General features: G+C 39.4%; 1 protein-coding gene across 13 annotated transcripts in view; it reads right to left on the reverse strand.

The window, feature by feature from the left end:
- Positions 1-20617, reverse strand: part of syngap1b (synaptic Ras GTPase activating protein 1b) — a 136719-nt gene that overhangs the window by 61196 nt on the left and 54906 nt on the right. For all 13 annotated transcript variants that reach the window (XM_034873275.1, XM_034873274.1, XM_034873272.1 and 10 more), the window contains one exon: positions 19714-19819. In XM_034873275.1, coding sequence (XP_034729166.1) covers positions 19714-19819 — 106 coding nt within the window. The remainder of the gene's footprint in view (positions 1-19713; positions 19820-20617) is intronic.

Here is a 20617-nt window from a genome sequence, read left to right on the forward strand (position 1 = left end):
GGGTTTGAAGCAACTTTTTTAACCATTGGTGTATTATGTCACTGTACTGTTGCTGTACTCACCGCACCAGTCACTTATCGCTGGTTAGATATGAAGATGGATACAAATATGACCTCTGTGCTGGTGATGGATATCTTCATTCATGTTTTTTCCCAACTTAAGATACCCTATCTTTGTGCAGTCTTACGTTAAAAAAGAGACATATTTCAGGCTAAAAATACGAGAAACAATTCTGCAGCTACTGTCAGAAGGTGGTTAAACTGACTAGACAACGTGTTAACCTCCACCACATCCCTGCTCATGCCATCTTCAAATAGTTCCTAATTACCAGAGACTACAGAGACAATGTTTAGGAATTCCAACAAACATTTCAGCTACTTTACCCCCTACGGTTTTCTTTCTCTCCTCCTCTGCCATTGTCTTTTCTTCTCCATTGCTTTCTCTCTAGCTCTCACTCCCTCTCTCTCTAACACAGTCTGTCTGTCTGCTCTATAATTATTTCCATGGTTACCATTAAGGATGTGAAGCTAAGCCTGATGTACTCTGGTAGTAATCTTTTTCCTTTCCTCCGCCTTTTGCCTCTGTCCTCTCCTCTCATCTTTCGCTTCTTCTTCTTCTTCTTCTTGCTTCTGCTACTTTTTATGCTGCGTGAGTCTCTGCAGCCTTCTCTTACGTTCAGCCTTCTGCAGCCTTCTCTTACTTGTCCTGTTGCGACATGTGCAATCTGCTCCAAACCAACATTTAATTTTGAAGCTTATGCAGCTCCAGTACATGCACACATTTCATACCAACGTAATCCATATTTTAGCAAGTTAACCTGTCCCATGAGTATTAATTAGGACGTTTCATACTGCTGTAGTTCTCAGTGTGAGACACTGCATGAGGCTTGTAGATCAGAAGCAAAAGGTGCATGGCAAAACACCCGTCCTGCCAAAGTGTTTTTGAGCAACAATTTAGGTAGCAAAGTGAAAGGCTTGATTATGAGTATCCAGGATTCTGGAAATAAAAATCCCTTCATTTGTTGCATAAACACAAGCTGAGGTGACTGGCAGTTGGAGCACTTCCAAGGTTTGATGGGCATGAATCATTGGTATAAATGATGAGCAACCGTGCTAGAAAATAGCCGGTTCTTTGATCAACATAAAATGCATGAAACCGTATGAATAAAAACGTAAGGGGGAATGTGCTTATTTGCTTTCTTGCTGAGAATTTGGGTGAGAAAATTGATGTCACTCTAAAACCCCACTAAATGTTTAGCTGCAATGAGGGTGGGCAGTGATGTCAGGATACCTTAGATAACCTAATATGTGTATCCTCATCCATGTGTTTCATACTTGAAGCACAACACAATTGTGCATCCACAAGCACATTAACAATAAGCGTTCAATTTACTTCTAATTAAACTACTGTATGGCTGCAAATACGTTTTAGACATATTGTCTTAAAGTAATCTACTAACAACAAATGCCCAACCGCCAGTGAACCATTGCTTTCATTTCAGGTGGTATGACATGTGAATCTCACACTGCCATGTCTACCGGACCCCCCACTAGTCCAAACTTAACTAACTCCAGGGGAACCACTGCAGAGATCAGCTTGTGTCAGTCTCCATGTTTCAGATGGATAGATAACAGAATGTTGGGGCTGACAGCACAGAGAGGAACCTGAAGAGTTGTAACAGGAAACACACTGTGACAGCCAGACCCCTGAAGAGCTGGAGGAGAAAATGGAAAGATGCAGGGAGGGGTTGAATGTTGCACTGTAAGAAGTGCCACAGAAAGACGGGATGATGGATGGTTGAACAAGGAGGACAGGACTAGACATGTGCAAACTGCCACCTGGCTGGGCTTAATGCCAAGGCAGGATGACGATGAGGTGTAGAGGATGCCAGTGTGGAATGGGCTGGCATATGAACACAGTGTTTTTCACTTCTCAATTTATAATGGCTGCGCAAACTCCCACTACTGGCAGCAAGGACACTTGTTGTTGCTGGTGGTCCAGCACTTTGGTCCAGACTGAACTATTGCGTCCAGTATTGGATAGCTAGTCTGGAAATTTGGTACAGACATTAAAGGTTCACAGAGGACGAAGCCTACTTACTCTGGTGATTCCGTTAAAGTTACCTCTAGCGCCACCAGCACGTTGACCAATTCTTGGCTTTTACTGAAATATTTCAACTACTATTAAAGCTTTAGTGCATAGTTTCTGTTCTGTCACGCCCATGAGGAATTCTAAGAAATGACAACAAAACTGTTGGCACATCCACATGATACAAGCCGCGACCAATCCTCCACACAGTTGCTTGTAGCCAAGGAGGACCCGGAGGATTGAAAAAAAGATAATGGACTCTTCAGAAGAGGTAATTATCTTCACTTGATTTTCAGCAAGCAAAGTTGCGGGACAACAGTTTCTGAACTAACTGTAAAAAATACAGAGAGAGTTAAGTGGCACTGATAGTCTTAATTAGCTTTGTATCAATGGACTGAATGTAACAAATGCTCATTATTATAAAAGAAAGCGTTATGCACTACAGATTTGGATGTATTGCCATGAAATCTTGAACAGAGATCCATGATTAATGACCAAATATCTGCAACACACTGCTTTAAATTACATCATTTCTGGTTCTCAGGATCAACAAGAGTCCCTGTTTTTCATTATTAAGCCCTGAATTTATAATTTTTTTCTGGCTTTCTGCAGATTCAAATCAGAGCATTTCCAAATAGAAGCCCACATTCTTAACCTTTAAAATACTGCCACCTGCCAATGGTGCACCAACCACCCACACAATCACATCTCTGCAGCTCTTGTTTTCTGGTATCCAGTTATTGCAAAGTCATTTGTGAATCATCAAAGCCTCGCCAACTTCTATTGTGCCAGGGGATGTGGAAGGATTTGAAGAGGTGACTATCGGATCCAACAGAGCCAAGCCCTTCATCAGGTGCGTTTTTTGTGGGAAGCAATCTTTTCCAAGTTGTCATGGAGAGATGTAATTTTGCACTCTGACAAGGACAGTTGAGTAGCTATCATCAGTTCAGATACAAGGCTGTGCAGGTTGGATTTGAAACCTTGGTCAAGTCATCCTTAATGCATCCCTGGCTGACTGTTATCCATATTATATTGTGTTAGATATGAAATAAAAAGGACATTGAAGACAAAAGGATGCAATTTGAGAAACATTAGCAAAACGTAACATTGCCCTGAGTGTAACTCTTACTTCCAACCACTGAGCCGAGCCGGGAATGAATAATACTTTGTGTCTTTAACACATCACATTTTATTTAAGTCTGCTGTTCTGTAACAACAGACTCACATAACAAAATCCGGACCCGTGCATTTTAACCGATCCAGTGACATCAACCACAGTCAATGTAAACCTGTAAGGACAATGAGACCCATGTAGTTTAACACCAAGAAAAAACTTGCAAAGAATGTCCACCACAAGGTGTAAACAAACAAACAAAGACATTCTTGGATTTGATATTTCTCACACACACACACACACACACACACACACACACACAGCCTGAGCACTAACATATGTTAAACCTGCACCGCAACAGGAACATATTGCTGGCTTTGTCACTTCCACCTACACACGTATGTATACATATACAAAAACAACCACTTGTAGGAACACTATGCTGCACATACTGTACAAGACATTGCTCTGACGTACTGAGTAAGAAAACAAACAGGTGAGGCATATGGAAATATATTTTATAGGCAGGTAGGTGTGGTTGACCTACCAGAAGCAAATGTGTGGGCAGAAATTAGCCAAGAACTTGGGTTTCTTTGTTGAGGAGTGAGGTTACACACACACACACACACACACACACACACACACACACACACACACACACAGACACACACACACACACACACACACCCCACTCCTTACACCTTACTCCATGGTGAAAAAGACTGTGTGCATCAGCATAGAACAGCAGAGAGCCTTGAAGTGACAGCGAGACACAGAGCTGGTGTTGGCCTGACAACACCAGCCTCTTACTTTCTGTCTCACAATCGTCACTTCTCCTCTATCTTTATTTCTCTCTCTCTCTCTCTCTCTCTCTCTCTCTCTTAATTCCTACTTTTCTTCTTCCTCTGTTTCCTCCTTCCCTCTTTCCACCCTCTATCTCTCTCGTCCCAAGCTCCATTACACTGCTGTGTGCAGATATTCAATTATAAGGCTGTTGAGTACAAACTGAAAAGCCTAATGATAAAAAAAACACACACACAGAGCGAGAGAGAGAGAGAGAGAGAGAAAGAGAGAGAGTTGTACACAGCTGCAGATATTATCAAGCTGATTCCACAGTTTTTTTTTCAATTTGTTCTGTGATGAACACAAAGAATGCCACTTACAAAAAGGAGTTTTATTTTTCACTCAGATTAATTCTCTGTGATAAATGAATCAAAGAATTAATGGCATTGTTATACTGTTGATGATGTTTATTATTATATCCTTTTAGTTACATTGGATCGGGGGCGCATTCAAAGAACAAAATCTGGAGGCAAGCTTGAGATCATATTTATCCCTATAATTCACTGTAATCTTGAAAAGCCTACTAACACACTCCTTTTAGATTGTGTGACTTTGTTTCCCCCCCCAACAACTGGAGGAAAATAAGAAGCACAGAAGCTTCTTTTGTAGAGGCTACTAAAGACCCATTTCCTTAGCAAACCCCAAAGCATCCCTTAACTAGCACACTACAGATGCTTTTCTCTCCTATGAAATCAGGAGCAGACTTATTTCTCTGGCAGACTGCTCTGGTATTGACCCACAGTTGATCCGTTCATTATGCAGTTAGGCAACTGTCTACAGGGCAGCAAAACCCAGGTGTTACCTAGCAGCAGCCTCCTTCTTGATCTCAGAGACTAAAATACTTAAGAGGGATAGTTTAGTTCACGAAAGCCGAAGGTGATGCGTTTGAATGTGCTAACAGCAGCATTTTGTGTTTTCTAAGAAATGAAAAGTGCAATGCACACCCATTTTCTGACCCAGTATGATCAGGATTCATCTGCACAAGTTTGATAAGGTAAATATACAATAAGTCAATACATGGTTAGTTCAAAGTGTGCGCTCAGAGCAATGTGGATACCTGTTGAGTGCATACAAGCAATGTTTGAGTCCAGTGAAAAAATTGAAAATCTTGTCGCAAAACTCTTCTTTCTTATGCATATTTGTATTCTTCGAACTGCGTTCTGCTACATCGTGGGATATGGGAGAAAAGCAGAGCACAGTGGAGACGAGTTCTGCAAGACACCGTGTAGAATATAGCACATGGTGCGGAGTATGTATAGTCCTACATGGCTAATGATCAGAAGAAAACTCTTATCTGGAAGAAGTACACTTTCCTATACTATCACCAGCTGTTTATCTTCGTCTCTGCATGCTGCAAACATCTGTTTAAAATAAGGAATAATTCATTTGAGAAGTTGATTTGCCTGCGAGGAAAATATAAAATGAGCTGATATGCAATGTAGCTTTCGCCTTAATTTCCCTGTCTTGTCCCATTCGCTTTTTCATTCATAAATTATCACTTCCAAATTTACTACCACCTTAGGGCATGATTTGTGATGCAACTGATTAGTGTCTCACTTTGACACTTTATAATATGCCTCAATGGAAAACAGCCTGCCTGCTTTGAGAGTTAGAAATGATCAAACAACAAAAAAGAAAGAAGAAATTAATGAACACCAGTAAGGTCCTAAATCCTTGTTCGTTTTGGCCATCAGTGATGAATATGTCTTCTGGTCCTTCTGGCAAGTGCTCCAAATACTGGTATTTTTAAGGGTTGCTGGAGGTATTTCTTTTCAAAGTTGTAATTTCACTGACAAAAAAAAATCATTTGCATTTTGGCCGTGGAGCATCCCATCCAAACTGTCTAATTGGTTAAATGTAGTACCTCAGGGTAATTTAACTTGTTTTCCCCAGTCGAAGGTTTAAAACTCATGAGACGACTTTCAAATAATGAATTAACTTAGGTTCAGTTAACTCATATTTTTATGGCAGCAGGGACAGCTGGACCAGCTTAAAATGTTTAAAAGTACAGGACATCGGCAGAAAGGTTGTGCGTGCATGCGTGTGTGTGTGTGTGTGTGTGTGTGTGTGTGCATGCGGGTGTGAAGTGCATTAGTGTTTTTACTTTGAGTTATGGTAACCTCCTCCATCACTGAATGTCTTTTGAACAACAGCTTACTAACTTTAAAAGACTCTCTTATCAAAGTCCCTCGTTGAAGCCTTGAGCTATGCAATTATTTCATCTCCATCACTTTATTGCAGTTTCCTTTGGTGACAGACTGACAATGTTCAAAATCAACTGCAAATTAATCAAGTTAGATCTGGCTTTCAGTATAAGTAAATGATAGAGATTTTATTCTCTCTTTCTTATAAATACACACAAACACACACACACACAAACACATTGAACAAAATTATAAACGCAACACTTTTTTGTTGCCCCCATATTTCATGAGGCTGAACTAAAAAATCTAAGACTTTTTCTATGTACACAAAAGGATAATTTTTCTCAAATATTCTCCAGCACTTCTCCTTTGCCGAGATAATCCATCCACCTCACAGGTGTGGCATATCAAGTTGATGATTAGACAGCATGATTATTGCACAGGTCTGCTTGACCTTGCCACATTAATGGTCACTCTAAAATTTCTGCAAGTTTTGAGGGAGCATGCAATCGGTATGCTGACTGCAGCAATGTCCACCAGAGCTATGGCCCCTGAATTGAATGTTCATTTCTCTACCATAAGCCGTCTCCAAAGGCGTTTAAGAGAATTTGGCAGTACATCCAACCGGCCTCCCAATCGCAGACCATGTGTAACCACGCCAGCCGAGGACCTCCACATCCAGCATCTTCACCTCCAAGATTGTCTGGGAGCAGCCACCCGAACAGCTGCTGCAAAAATCGGTTTGCATAATCAAAGAATACCTGCACAAACTGTCAGAAACTGTCTCAGGGAAGCTCATCTGCATTCTGCCAATATCCAGCAACTTCGCACAGCCGTTGAAGAGGAGTGGACCAACATTCCACCGGCAGCAATCAACAACCTGATCAACTCCGTGCAAAGGAGATATGTTGCACTGTGTGACTGACTGGTTTTTGTATTTCTTGAAGCTGCACTTTCATATGGCTCTTTGAAGTTTTGCCTATTTAAAGCTAATGCACTTGCACTTACTACTTGTTGTCTGGAGTTTGCACCTTCAGGGTTGAAAGCACTTAATTGGAAGTCACTTTGGATAAAAGCGTCAGCTAACTGACCTGTCATGTAATGTAAAAAGTGCTCACTAACACAGATTTAGACAGATTTGAGAACAACATTTGAGAGAAATAAGACTATTGTGTTGTTGTTTGCTGCATTTATAATTTTGGTGAGTGTATAGAATATAGTATTTATATCAGTAAATCCTCATTAGAAATATTGATATTTGATGACTCAGGTAATTCTTCCAACGTGAAGAGGGTTTTGGAGATTTACTTTAAAAATGGCACAGCGGATTTCACCTTAATGTACCCTTAAATAACAAATGGAGAAAAGAGATGAAACTGAGGAAAGGACACTTCTAGACAATCTAAAACTTGGCAGAAAATAATTCCACTATCATCTTATCCCCAAACCTTGGAGCTCCTTGGCTGTGACAACAGTCCAAATTATCACGAGAACACCATTTCAACTTCTGTCATAGAGCTGGAACTGACGTCTCCATTCACAAACCCTCTAAAGCAAGCAATATTAACTGCTGTTGCCATGCTGATTACCTTGTCCAGGCCATTTTTCTACAGCTTCCTCAAGTCTATTTTTACTCTTTTGTCAAGGTGGCTGTATTGCTAACTGGCCAGCAGCTCTATCAAGGTTGCTGTTCCTTGGTGTCTTTGTGCATCGCTCTTCTTTATTGTAGCTCTACGGCGCTAACACCTGGGTAGCTGATGCGTTGCTGGGAGCTGGCAGAAAGCTAAAGGTTAGAAAAGAGCTTTGGGCTTACACGTTTGCTGGCTGCTTACTGTTTCTATCGAGGCCAGAGGTCAGACATTCATAAATTAAAGCTATTTTAGAACCATATTTTCTTGATGAGTCTCCAGTGCTTCTCTGTTTGAACTGTGTTTATGCAGGCAGGCTCCAACAATGTTTTTTGCTGTTGGCTCGGTCGGGCAAGGGTGTACTATAATATGTCATATATTATCTTTATATATTTATTAACATAAACTATTTTCAACCTGTCTGACTCTTGGTAATTCTCATTCCATTTTTTTACTGACAAGAGGTCCAATACTTCTCTTAGTGTTAGTGTCTTCTTGCTTTGTTTTTTTTTCCAGTACTCAGTATTTCTTCTTTTCCTTCCTCTTTGCGTATCATTTATGCTTTTTTTGTGTATGGTACATGGCATGTATGCATTACAGACTGCTCATTATTGTATTCATAGGTTAAATTTAACCGAAGCCACAGCTCATTCTGACTAATCTATGCTCTTTGGTTTTAAAATAACATTTTGAATCTAGAGGCTTAATCATTTACTACGGATATTAACCTTTTTCATCCATGTAATATAAGGCTAGATAGGCTACTGAAAATTATGTGATTGTGTTCCTAGCATGGTCAGGCTGTTAGCATGCTAATGTTGAATGAGAGAAGTATAAAACAAGGTACCTTTCTACAAAGATCATCTATAATGAATCTGGTTCATTTTCCATCAAAGAAACAAAACCGAGTGCCGGTGTTTTGTTTCTTTGATGCTTGACACAACCGTGCATCCAATACACATCAGGATTTGGAGCTACATTGTGTGCACTGCTATTATTTAGTCATCTTCTATCAACATCCTTAAAACGTTCTCTACTTTAAAATATACAGTATTTTTTTATATGTTTGGCCATGCTTTTCACTGAGCCATTTCGACTTACGTGTTGTTAGCATGCTCTACCCACAATGCTTTGCTCAGTGCCAAAAGACCAAAACCACACTTTTACTGTAACGCCTTTCAGTTTTCTTTCAATAATAACCTACGGGTCATTACTTCAGTTGTGTCATTTTGGCATTGAAAAGGTATCATGTGCTTTAATTTGATATAGTGTATTGTGTGTGTTGGATGAAGCTTTTGATGAGGAACATTAGGGAGATATTATTATTAAAACTGTAGAAACCGCAGATGCCAATATATTACGATATGACTGAAAAAACTGTGCTACAAACTAATGGCTTCTAATGTTGGCAATATACAGGCTAGACTAACATCCAGCATCAGTCGAGAGGCTCTACAATATTGTATTTACACATTTCAGACCTATTTACATACTTTCTATGCAATGCACTTTAATCTCTCACTCATAATACGCTCACAAACACTCTGTAGGTCTGACTGTGTGGAAAGAACAGAACATTTGGGTAAAATATAGGGCAGTGAATGAGACAAGCTCCCACACCTGCAGCTACTGTTGCAATGAGCCTGAACATCACACTTCACCCCAAAACTCTGCCTGAAGAGCTGTGAAGTGCCCAATAGTAAAAGACTGGTTGTTCTGAGCATATGCCAGGTGTGAATGTGTGTACCTCCAAATAAAGCAGATTGTTACTTAGCTAAAACTATTAAAGAAGAAAACAGCAATGAGAAAATGCCATCTTGTCTGGTGTTTGATGCTGACTTCTTTGAGTCCTGGGGGAGAACATATTAACCAGCTGTATGAGAGAATGTATGGAGGGGAACTTGTCAAATGAGGGGATGTGGTTTGATGTGGCATATGTGCAGGTATTTGTTGTCTGACTAAAAGTGTCATGAAGACATTGTTGATGAACGCTCAATCACAGCAGGTGGTGTTAAGGTGTTATGACTGTCTCAGATTGACGGGCGGCAGTCAGCACATTGTAGCTGGTCGTTTACTTGCTATTGTATAAGTATACCTATTTTTGTTTTCCTCCTTAAGACAATTATGAGGACATATTTTATTCTATTTTTGCAATAGTTCCCCCTTGGTAACAAGTACTCATGGTGGAGAATTACTGGTGTAGATCACCAGCATTAAATTGATCATTGAGCTTGCAGATCAGTGATATTCATGCACTGTGAAGATCAGTGAGCAAAGCATTGCAATGAAACTGTCAGCATCTCTCTGTGCCAACGCCATCAAGACACATTTTTGGAAGATTAATAGAAAACTAATGAATGCAGATACTATATATATAACACTATATAGATATATGGCTACTTTACACTAATGATGTATGCAGCCTAAAAACATCAAACACAGGTGGACTGCTCTGAAATCATCAGTTTCGAACACCCTGAAGAGAAGTAGCATTTGGTGAATGACCCTTTCAGAGGCTTTAAATCCTCTCATCGTTGCATGGCAGATAGAAGCAGGCCACATGGACTTTAGAGCTCGAGGGATGCTTAGAGTGTGTGTGTGTGTGTGTGTGTGTGTAAGCTGACTACAGCACCTGAAGCTGACTAAGTACTGCAGTGTTGGAGAGCTAAAGACCTTCGTATGCAATGAGCTGGTGGCCAACTGTCACTCAAGACAAGGCTGGGCTACTTGCTTTCTCTTGCTATTTTTTGCTTTATGCATGTTGTTAAGGTATGATAATAAAGCTGTCCGTTATGTCACACCAGCCCACGAGGTATATCACTCAAAAGACATTTCATGTTACATAATCATTTCAGTTACATATCGTTTTGCATAAAAGTCTCAGTCTAGGGTGTTGTTAAGAGTGCCCTGCGATATTACGTGAGCAACACAATCAAGAAAGAAGTGAAGGAGAACTGATTATTGCCCATGTGGACAGAAGGTACTGTCTCAAATATCAGAAATGTCTTCATCTTCAGCTGTTTTCTAATGTCAGAAAGACTTCGTGTCGCTCCATCTGACAGTAACCACCCACCCAAACACCGGAGGACTGGTATCTCGTCTCAACTGAGAAAGACCTTGAATGTTCAAATGGAAAGATCTACCCTCGCAATGTTGCCTAAGACTCCTCGATTCGGAGTTTCTGCCTTTGATGCTTAGGGGAATGAAGTTGTTTAGTAATGTTTTCCACACCTAAGGAATACATCTAAAGTATTTCACAAAAATAATTCAATACCCCATGGCTAAATTTTCACTTGAATAGACTACAACAAGTCCCTTCGAGCTTATTTAGATAGTTATACAGACATTCCAAAAGCTGCAAGTGTTTGTAGTTAGCATCAGTTGAGTTTGAGTGTCAGCTAAGGTATTATTTTTATTTATACATACTCTGAAAAACAAGACTAACAGAATTCTAACAAGCTGATAAGCAGGTATAATGTTTAACCATCTTAGTTTAGTTTAATTTGAAATTCTGACCTGATGATGGCGCTAGAGGAAACAACCAAAGTTATTAGAAATCATCCGGAGGTGGAAGAGAAACGGCACATTTGTGGTGCAAATTTAAAGCAAGATGTCTCAGGTGGCTTTATCAAATATTAGTTAATACCAGCCATAATCAAAAGCATACAACCATTTTATATTTGAAACCTTCAGGCAGATTCCAAATCTAAATGTTTACACACACACACACACACACACACACACACACACACACACACACACACACACACACACACACACACACACACACACACACACACACAAAGTCCAAGATGTCAGAAATATACTGTAGATGCTCATTCTTTGGTTAGATTCATATTATACATAAACAGTTTGGTACTTTTGCTTTGATTTAACTGTATCAAACCTGTGGAGAGTCCTTGGTGAATAAGAACAAAGAATACAAAGATATTGTCATTCTTTCTGACAGTTATCCGATAACTCAACATTTTATTCATTTTAGTCAAGTGACACCAAGCCTTAGATTCAAAGAGGCAACTCTCTATGATTTTCAGTATGATAATGAGTCATTGTTTGCATAAGCTAAAATATGCAACTCAGTGAAATAATCAGTACATATGAAAGCAGCTAGCAAAGTGCAACATTACTTAGTCTATTACTCAAAGCCCTGCTTTCTCAAAGTACTGCATACATTTTCAGCAGGCCTCTGTGTCCACGCTCATCAAAAGCCCAACACAACAGTGTAGCAAACTATTTGTATTCATTTGCAGTTCCTAAGGCAAGACAGGGAGATGATGCAGCAAAGCTCTCTAAACACAAGCCCGGGCATCTTAGGGCCAGATTGTCACTTTTCCCAGGGATTGAATCACAAGCTTTATAAACTGTCACCTTGCAAAGTAACCCTGCTACTCCAGCTCACAATGGCGCAAAATGACTCTATTGTCATAACACTCTGAATTAACTCTTATCGTTGAGCAAGACACTGAAGCAGCTCATTATCCTGGTCTGTATCACATAGCGATAGACTGTACTTTTTTTTTATATCCAGCTTTTTTCATGATACAGTTTAGTACTAAAAAGGCAAAAAAATATCTTTCAAATTGTCCCTTTGTGGCTTTTCCTGGACCCCAAAAAAGGTCCAAGTTAAGTTTTTTTTTTTCAACTGGTTACACACAAAATCCTTTCATGTCACACAATTTTTGAAACCTCTTACTCAAAGTGCAAAACTACACACCTGCCTTTCACTCAGTTTTCAATTGCGTAAAACCCTTTTTAAAAAACATTACACACAATTGTCTACCCAACACAAAGAAATCTAACAGGAAGGGACTTGCTTTCCTTTTTCAAACACAACCAATCAAAATGCTAAACAAAATTATAAACACAACACTTTTGTTTTTGCCCCCATTGTTCATAAGCTGAACTAAAAGATCTAAGACTATTTATATGTACACAAAAGGCCTATTGCTCTCAAATACTGTTCTCAAATCTGTATAAATCTGTATTAGTGAGCACTTCTCCTTTGCCGAGACAATCCATCCACTACATAGGTGTGGCATATCAAGATGCTGATTAGACAGCATGATTATTGCACAGATGTGCTTTAGGATGGCCACAATATAATGCCACTCTAAATTGTTTAGTTTTACTGTGTTGGGGGTGTCCGAAAACCAGTCAGTATCTGGTGTTATGGTTAGGGTTAATCTCTCGTTGTCGTAACCGACTTGAGTGGGCAAATGCTCACATTCAATGGCCTCTGGCACTTTGGAGAGGTGTTCTCTTCACTGATGAACCCTACTCCTAACACAAGATACTGACTGGATTTTGGCACACACACTCCTCACATGTGCAAACACATTACGCTTACACTTACCAATCACTGCATTAGTATAGGCCTATACATAGGTCAAAGGGCAGACTACCTGTTTTAACCAATGGATACCAACAATAGACAGAACAAGGGGACAAGGAGGGAGAGACAGGGGATGACAACGAGGAGGAGAAGGAGGAGGAGGGAAGAAGAGAAAGAAGGAGAGCCATCCGGGCCACACTTATTCATCATGTATCAACCAAAGATAGAATCTGTGTATTGTTTCATTTTGAAGGAGATGTGAAGTATTTTGCATTTTGTGTGTGCAGTTTTGGGAATTGAGTGTAGAGTTTTGAAAAAAAAGGGGACATAGCTTCTTCAGAAAACGCGTGTAAGCAGTTGGAAAAAACTGTAATAAATCAATCAGGTTTTTCAGATTGTTTGAAATAAGAATAAAAACTGAACTACACCTGCAGCCTGACAGTTTTCCAGCCTTCGCTAAGACCCCCGAAATCCATGACAGAGGGCTCAGCTCAAGTTGACAGCTCTTTCTTCAGTTGATTTAACAAGAATTGTGCAGATTGCTGGTTGTGCTAATTTTACTGCACATTATTATCACAGACGCAAAAGGTCAACTGTAGCGAAGTACTCAAAATCAGCGTGGAGTCTATATGTATGTACGGCTCAGTCATCAACATACATTTAGTAATGAATTCTAGGTCAGAACAAAGCACTGACTTCTGTCAGGTTAGCAGCACAGAGTAGGTGCACTGACAGATAGGATAGGATCTGACAGTAGCATTTTGAGTGTCATGCCTGCTTTGATATTTCATTCTGTAGGTACCACGTTTGTCATTTTCAGATATTATGGGTAATACCAGGTATTACCACAAAAGAAAAAACACACAAACATGAAGAAGCAAAAACACATGTGCACTCAAAAACACATGCATTACTTTAAGGTGATACTGCAGCAATACTTAAAACTAAAAGTATCAAACATGCACTCTCTGTAGGCCTGCACGTTTGTAAGGTTTATATTTTCCTTTTTGGATGGATTACAGCGAAGACCAGTGCATCACAGAGGGAAAAACATAACAAATCCATAAATCCAGATGTGCAAAGTTCTCAAATCAACATTCAGGTGCTTGCTACACATTCATGCCTCAGCAGTTTGGTCTGCAACTCTGCAAAATCCAGCAAAATAACACTACTTTTGCGTTGTGTTATTGCCCTTGAAGCTGCAAAGCTCAGACAGAAGTGGAATATTTTAGTTCTTTTTTGACAAAACAATGATCAGATGTGGGATGCAAGACAGTTAAGCAAGAAAAATAAAACACTGGCTCCACTTGAAAGGCTGTCATTGGTGTGCATATTTAAAAAAAATATTAACACAGCTATAAATGCTCCAGCTATGTAGAGCACAGGGAACTAGTTAAATAATCAGTTTGTAGACAGATTAGATTAGAACAGTTTATAATTTATCTTGCCCAACTCTTTGTCATCAGCATGATGTCTGTAGACCGATGCTAGCTAGCGTTAGCTACACAACAGGTAAGGACAGACTGCACGTCTCGTTACTTGAGAAGATATCTTGTAAATAAACTAAAACCGAGAGCTCATGTTAGTGTGCATTGTCTTTTTTTCTGTTACTCCCTCTCATAGATGTTACAGTTAGTATCACTACAACAGAGCCAGGTAGCCACCACAAAACATCCCATAAATTGGTGCTGTGTGGAAATACATAAATATATACACACACACACACACATTGCCCATTATCAGCAACCATGCATCCAATGTTCCAAAAGCACATTCTGCTTACTAATCTGATATCATTTTAAAAAACTAACTAGAAATACAATGGAGAACCCTTTTGCAATTATGTAAGCACAAAATGTAATCTGAAAGCCGCTGCCCTGGTTGAAAAAACAAGGCAACTGACCTCAGCTGGTATTCTGTCTACAACGGAGTGCAATGGAAATTTTTATGTGACCTCAAACTTTTGACCGGTGGTGTATATGTATGTATTTATGTATGTATGTATGCATGAACAGTATGTATGTATGCGTGTATGTATGTATGTATGCATGTATGTATGTATGTACACACACACACACACACACACAGTATATATAGTGCAACTATTCACCGTGAGGATTTAGGTTGTGACTCAAGACAGCCGACTATCTTTATGTTTTTGCTTTAAAATAAACTTTTTCTGCTTGATGTTATAACTCGGTATTCAAAATGTAAACATTTTACACATGATGCAAAAACTGAGATTTAACTTAATTCAATGTGTCTCCAAGCCATAGGTCAGACCCAAATCTACATGTATTCCGGGAAAGAAAATTCAAACTGTGAATAAGCCGATAACACAGCTGATACAATGTGGTTGCTTATTTTGTCCCTCATTCTCCCTCTGTTTGCATTAAAGACAGAAACCAAAACAATGCAGAGAAACCATCTATATTCTTATGTTTAAGTCTTCCTGGGTTGACAGATTGGAATGACTCATGATACTCATCTCAAAACTAACATTGGAAAGTCTAACACCTTTGTCCTCCTCATGTGATATGTCTTTTATCCTCCTCTTTTTTGGAGGGAACACGTAGCAATGGGTGAGTTTTTCCTTTTTTTGGATCATAAGCTAAAAGCTATTCTTCCTGGTGTGACAGTACAATTTACAACATCACAATAAACACAATACACACGCAGACATTATTTCACATTACGCAGCATTTCACAAAATACAAATCACTTTTTAAATGTACAGCTAACGCAATTAATCAGTGGAGTGGGATGGGTAAAGACTGCGTGGTGAGACAGAATAAAACATGCTGGATTGGGAGAATGACAGTATAGGGTTAGGAGGAGGTTCAAAATCTAGTGTCAATGCTGATAGTGTATTATTGATCTAACTCTTGAAAAAATTCTGAAGGCCAAAAGAATTTAAAAAAAAAGGTGCAGTATAGAATGCCGCATCCCTGCAGAAATAGACTGCAACATATTGTATGAAGGTCACACATTGTAAAAGGCACTGGAACAAATGCTCAGCTGAGCCTGCTTCATCACGATTGTCTGCTAAGCTGAGGTGGCTGAAGGAAGAAGGGAGACCTACAAGGCCAAAATGAGGAGAAGTCCTGTATGTTTAAACCACTGTTGCTGAAAAACTATTCAGCCGAAATTAACTACCAATCAGCTTGGTAGTGCTGCGATTTTTTGTCCTTGCGGCTAAGTCATTCAGATAATAAGCTTCCTCTTATAACAGAGCAGACTTAGATGAAGTCAATTTACAATTTGAACACAAAACATTAAAGACCAAATTCATTAGTGGGGATTATCACATTACTTTTGGGAGAGGTTAATGAGGGAGAGAGGGGGGAGAATGGGAATGCTTTCTTTTTGTTTGCCCACTATGAATCTAATACCAACAACTTGTATTAAAATATGAAGGATAGGATCTCATAATCCTATGGAAATAGTTGGAAAGTGTCCTCAATTTGCATCCAGCTGTCCAGATCCTCACATTACAATACAGTTGGCCATATAACCAATGAAGGGAAAAGTGAGAAGACTGTCCTCTTTTTATGACAATATCTATTGTTGAACTGTAAAATATTCTGCAGAATATATTCTTTGGCACAACTCTGTAATAACAAAAAATCTGGGGACTCCTCGCCAAATAGGTGTTCAAGTCATGTGTTTGTTATTAAAAAAAGTAAACTTAAATATCAGTCAATTCATCATTTTCAGATGAATACTAAATATGGAATCAGCCTCAGAAATCCATTATCAGTTGGACTGTAAGCTCCATGCAATTAAATCCATTGTACACCTGAACTGAAGCACTACAACAAACGTAATGTGACATCTTCATTTTGATCACTCAGAAATAGAGTAATCCTAGTACGCGAGTACTAAGGTAGTCATTTTTTAATATAATTAATGCTTAGTAGTTTGCAACCAAACATAAAACAAACACACGAGGAAGAAATTAGTTTTTGCCTAGCTAAGAAAAGTCATTTCCACCTGTCACAATCACGATAGGTTAATTAAGCCTTGTATTTGCATAAAATGCTTAGGCTGCACTGTAATTATCCAGCAAAACTAATGTCTCCATTATGCGATAATTGCCTCCTCAACTTAAAATGTTGGTTTTTTTAACTTTAAAAGGTACAGAGAAGTGAAAGAAGGAGCTAAATGAATGCATCTGCATAGCTTGATGTGTTACAAATTGACGGTGAAGTAAGAGTGAAAAACCTATTGAGGCATTACGTTTTTGACTAATCGCATATTGAATGTAGAGGCCAATGTCTTCTATCGGAGTGTGTGTCACTACATCAGGCATCCAGCTGGGCTTGTTGTCAAATGTCTTCATTTATCAATATCTTGTGAAAAATGCAGGCTTTTACCCCTCTGATGAATGATGAATCAAGGGTGACGTATTAATGTTGTCACAAACACACAGGCGAGTGTTTGGCAGCTGCAGTAGCTGCAGTTTAATCGTCTCTCAGAACATGGAATTATTCTGAACGGACAAAATTTAAATCTACTGAATCTTGGTATAAGACACAATTCATTCATTATTTTGGAAAGGAATGAATGGTCCCAAATGTTTCCAAAACATGCTCAATGGAAGCCTAATTTAGAAGTATATGAATAGCCTCAATGCACGCGGAATCAAATCCTCTAAATCAAGACAGACAGCCTGAGACTTACCACTCCACCTCTCCCTTCTAAGTTTCCCTTCTGGCGCACACAGATATGTTTTAATAAGATGCGGCAAATTAATAACATGAAGCATGCTGATGTTGATGCCTCTGAAAAAGAGCCAGGCGAACAGTTCTCCGTTTCTAGTCTGAGCTAAATTAAGCTAACCAGTTACTTAAGGTATCTTTATACACTTGTATCAATCTCCTCCTCTAATTCTTGGAAATAAAGCAAATGGGTGTTTTTTTCCAAAATGTCAAACAAAGTGAGCCCAAGCTGGCACAGGTTCTGGCACATTCTTGGCTTTATTAGTGAATCTTTTTAATTATTGATTCATTTACTCGCTAAGAACAAAGCAACATTTTCCAACAATGTTCCATATACAGATACTAATACTGAAACTGAGATGTCCACAGTGTACTTTGCCACTGTGCAGCACCAGTGCAGCACATACCTCTAATTAGACTGCACCTTAAATGTGAAAGAAATCCACAACTTGCACCATTCCATAAAAGGAAATTTTATATAATTAGTTTTCAAAAAACTGACTAAAACTATCTTGATGCAAACTAAACACCTTTTCACGCTGAATTAGTAATGTCACTGAACCTTTGTCAGCTTGATGGTATATGTCAGGTATTGCATAGAATAGCTCATTTAGCTACATGTAGAACTAATCTCTAACTGTGGCCTTATGACAACCTCCAATTACATTTTTGTTGATCTGATAATTACTACTAATTGCCCGGGGCGCATTCATTGTTTGGCTCTTTGGGAGCTGTCATCACAGATGGTCCATGATGATGTCAGTGCATTATAGCATGTAGCATAGCATGCTATCATATGCATTTGCAATACACTTGGCTATATAAACTGGCATTGCTTTGTCAGCACATGTCAACTGATGTGTCAGTGCTTGACTGCTTCGAGCGCAGAGAGCCACTCATATGAAAACTGAGGGGAATATTTATCCAGTTGAATCAGCACAACTGCTGAGGTGGCAGCAACGGCAGAATCATAGACAGAGGACGTCACAAGGGAGGCCCTTAAAATAGCTGAGTAAAATGGAGAGGTGGAGGGTAAAGGAAGAGAGGGAAACTGAGCGGGACATTTGTAGAGGGCCCAGAGAGACCGAGTCAGGCAAAACAAACTGAGGAAGCCAGCCATCAGAGGGTCAGTTTCACCCAGTCAGAGGAAGGTTTGAGAGGACAATACAGCCACATAAAAGCAGAGAGGAGAATGAGAAAGAAGAGTGAGAAAATAAAAGTTCTTCATAGATTGAGGAGGAAATAAAGAGACAGAGAACTCAAAAGATCATATGCATGATTATCAAGGTACCAATACATTCATTTCATTTCAAAGCAAGATAACTGATCAATCACCCATCCTCACACAAGAATAGCTCAATAGAAAGAAGACAGCTGCTGTGAGCCTGTATCAGATGGGATGCTTTTATCTCCGCTCAGATGTAGAGCGCTGCTGTGAGCTTTGCTACTGTAACACAGAAAGTAATGGCTCAAAGGATGCAAAAGAGCTTTACATCATTGTTGTTGCTATGCAACTGTCCTATTATTAAAAGCAAGCTGACCAAAAGCACCGCAGGTGAGGTTTTTTTGTTTTTTAAGTTACAATGGACAAGAAGGAAGAAAAGCCAAAATAAAGTTGAGACACATCCAGGGCATCACCCGAAATATGTTCAGTAAAGTCAAGCACGTACTTCAGGCTGCCATGTTTAAGAGTGTCCTAAATGTATTTAATGGGATTTGATATGTTTTTAAAGTGGGACAAAAAAGAAAATAACTGTTGGTTGCACCTCGATTAGAACACTTTGGATTTACAGTAAAGCTGTTTAATGGTTTGTCTGCTCACCCATCTCGGGATGGTGCCGTCCCTCAACAGGAACGCTTACTGTCCGCCGCAGTAGCTTGTTCCTGTGAGACTCTGAGCGCCTCTCGCGCATCAGCAAAGGGTGTACCTGCACCGAGAGAGAGAGAGAGAGAGAGAGAGAGAGAGAGAGAGAGAGAGAGAGAGAGAGAGAGAGAGAGAGAGAGAGAGAGAGAGAGAGAGAGAGAGAGAGAGAGAGAGAGAGAGAGGGCACACAAGGTTAGTACACAAACACACACCCATGACTGTACAACTTATGAACACACAAGATAAACTCTTTGTCCTTTTAACTGTGGTCATGCTGTGATGATGAAAACAACGCAATAGTGTTCGACTAATAGTTATAGAAAAACGCTGAGGCTAAATTTAACTTTTATGGTCAGGAGACTTTTATTTTCTTCAAGAACATATTGAAATTATTAAAATGAATCAGAGCAGACAACCAAACACCAAAGAGATGTACAACAGGTGACAGTAAAAATCCCCAAATCGTGAATAAACTGATAAACCATTGATCACAGCAACCACCAACAGCAATCAAGTCAATTTATTGACTAATTACATTATGAAGAATAAACAGAGACCACTGAAGTTATATCTGAAGTTCATTTTTACTTGTGAACACAAGGAGACAGTTTCCACACTACAGAATAGTCCAGAAAACCAGCTGCTTATTGATACAAAGTGGATGTTAATACAAAGTCATAACAAAGTCAATGTGAGTTTATCTCAATGGGTCTGGGAATCTCCTCCGCCTGCTCTGCCCCCAGAAACATCCTGTGCCTTTCACAAGGACAGACGATTGCTCCATGGTTATCTTGTTTAGAGTGATCACTATAATATGGTATAATTATGCTAATAGTTTTAATAATAATCAGAGAAAATGTAT

Source organism: Etheostoma cragini, chromosome 6, assembly GCF_013103735.1.
Source record: "Etheostoma cragini isolate CJK2018 chromosome 6, CSU_Ecrag_1.0, whole genome shotgun sequence".
NCBI classification, from domain to species: domain Eukaryota; kingdom Metazoa; phylum Chordata; class Actinopteri; order Perciformes; family Percidae; genus Etheostoma; species Etheostoma cragini.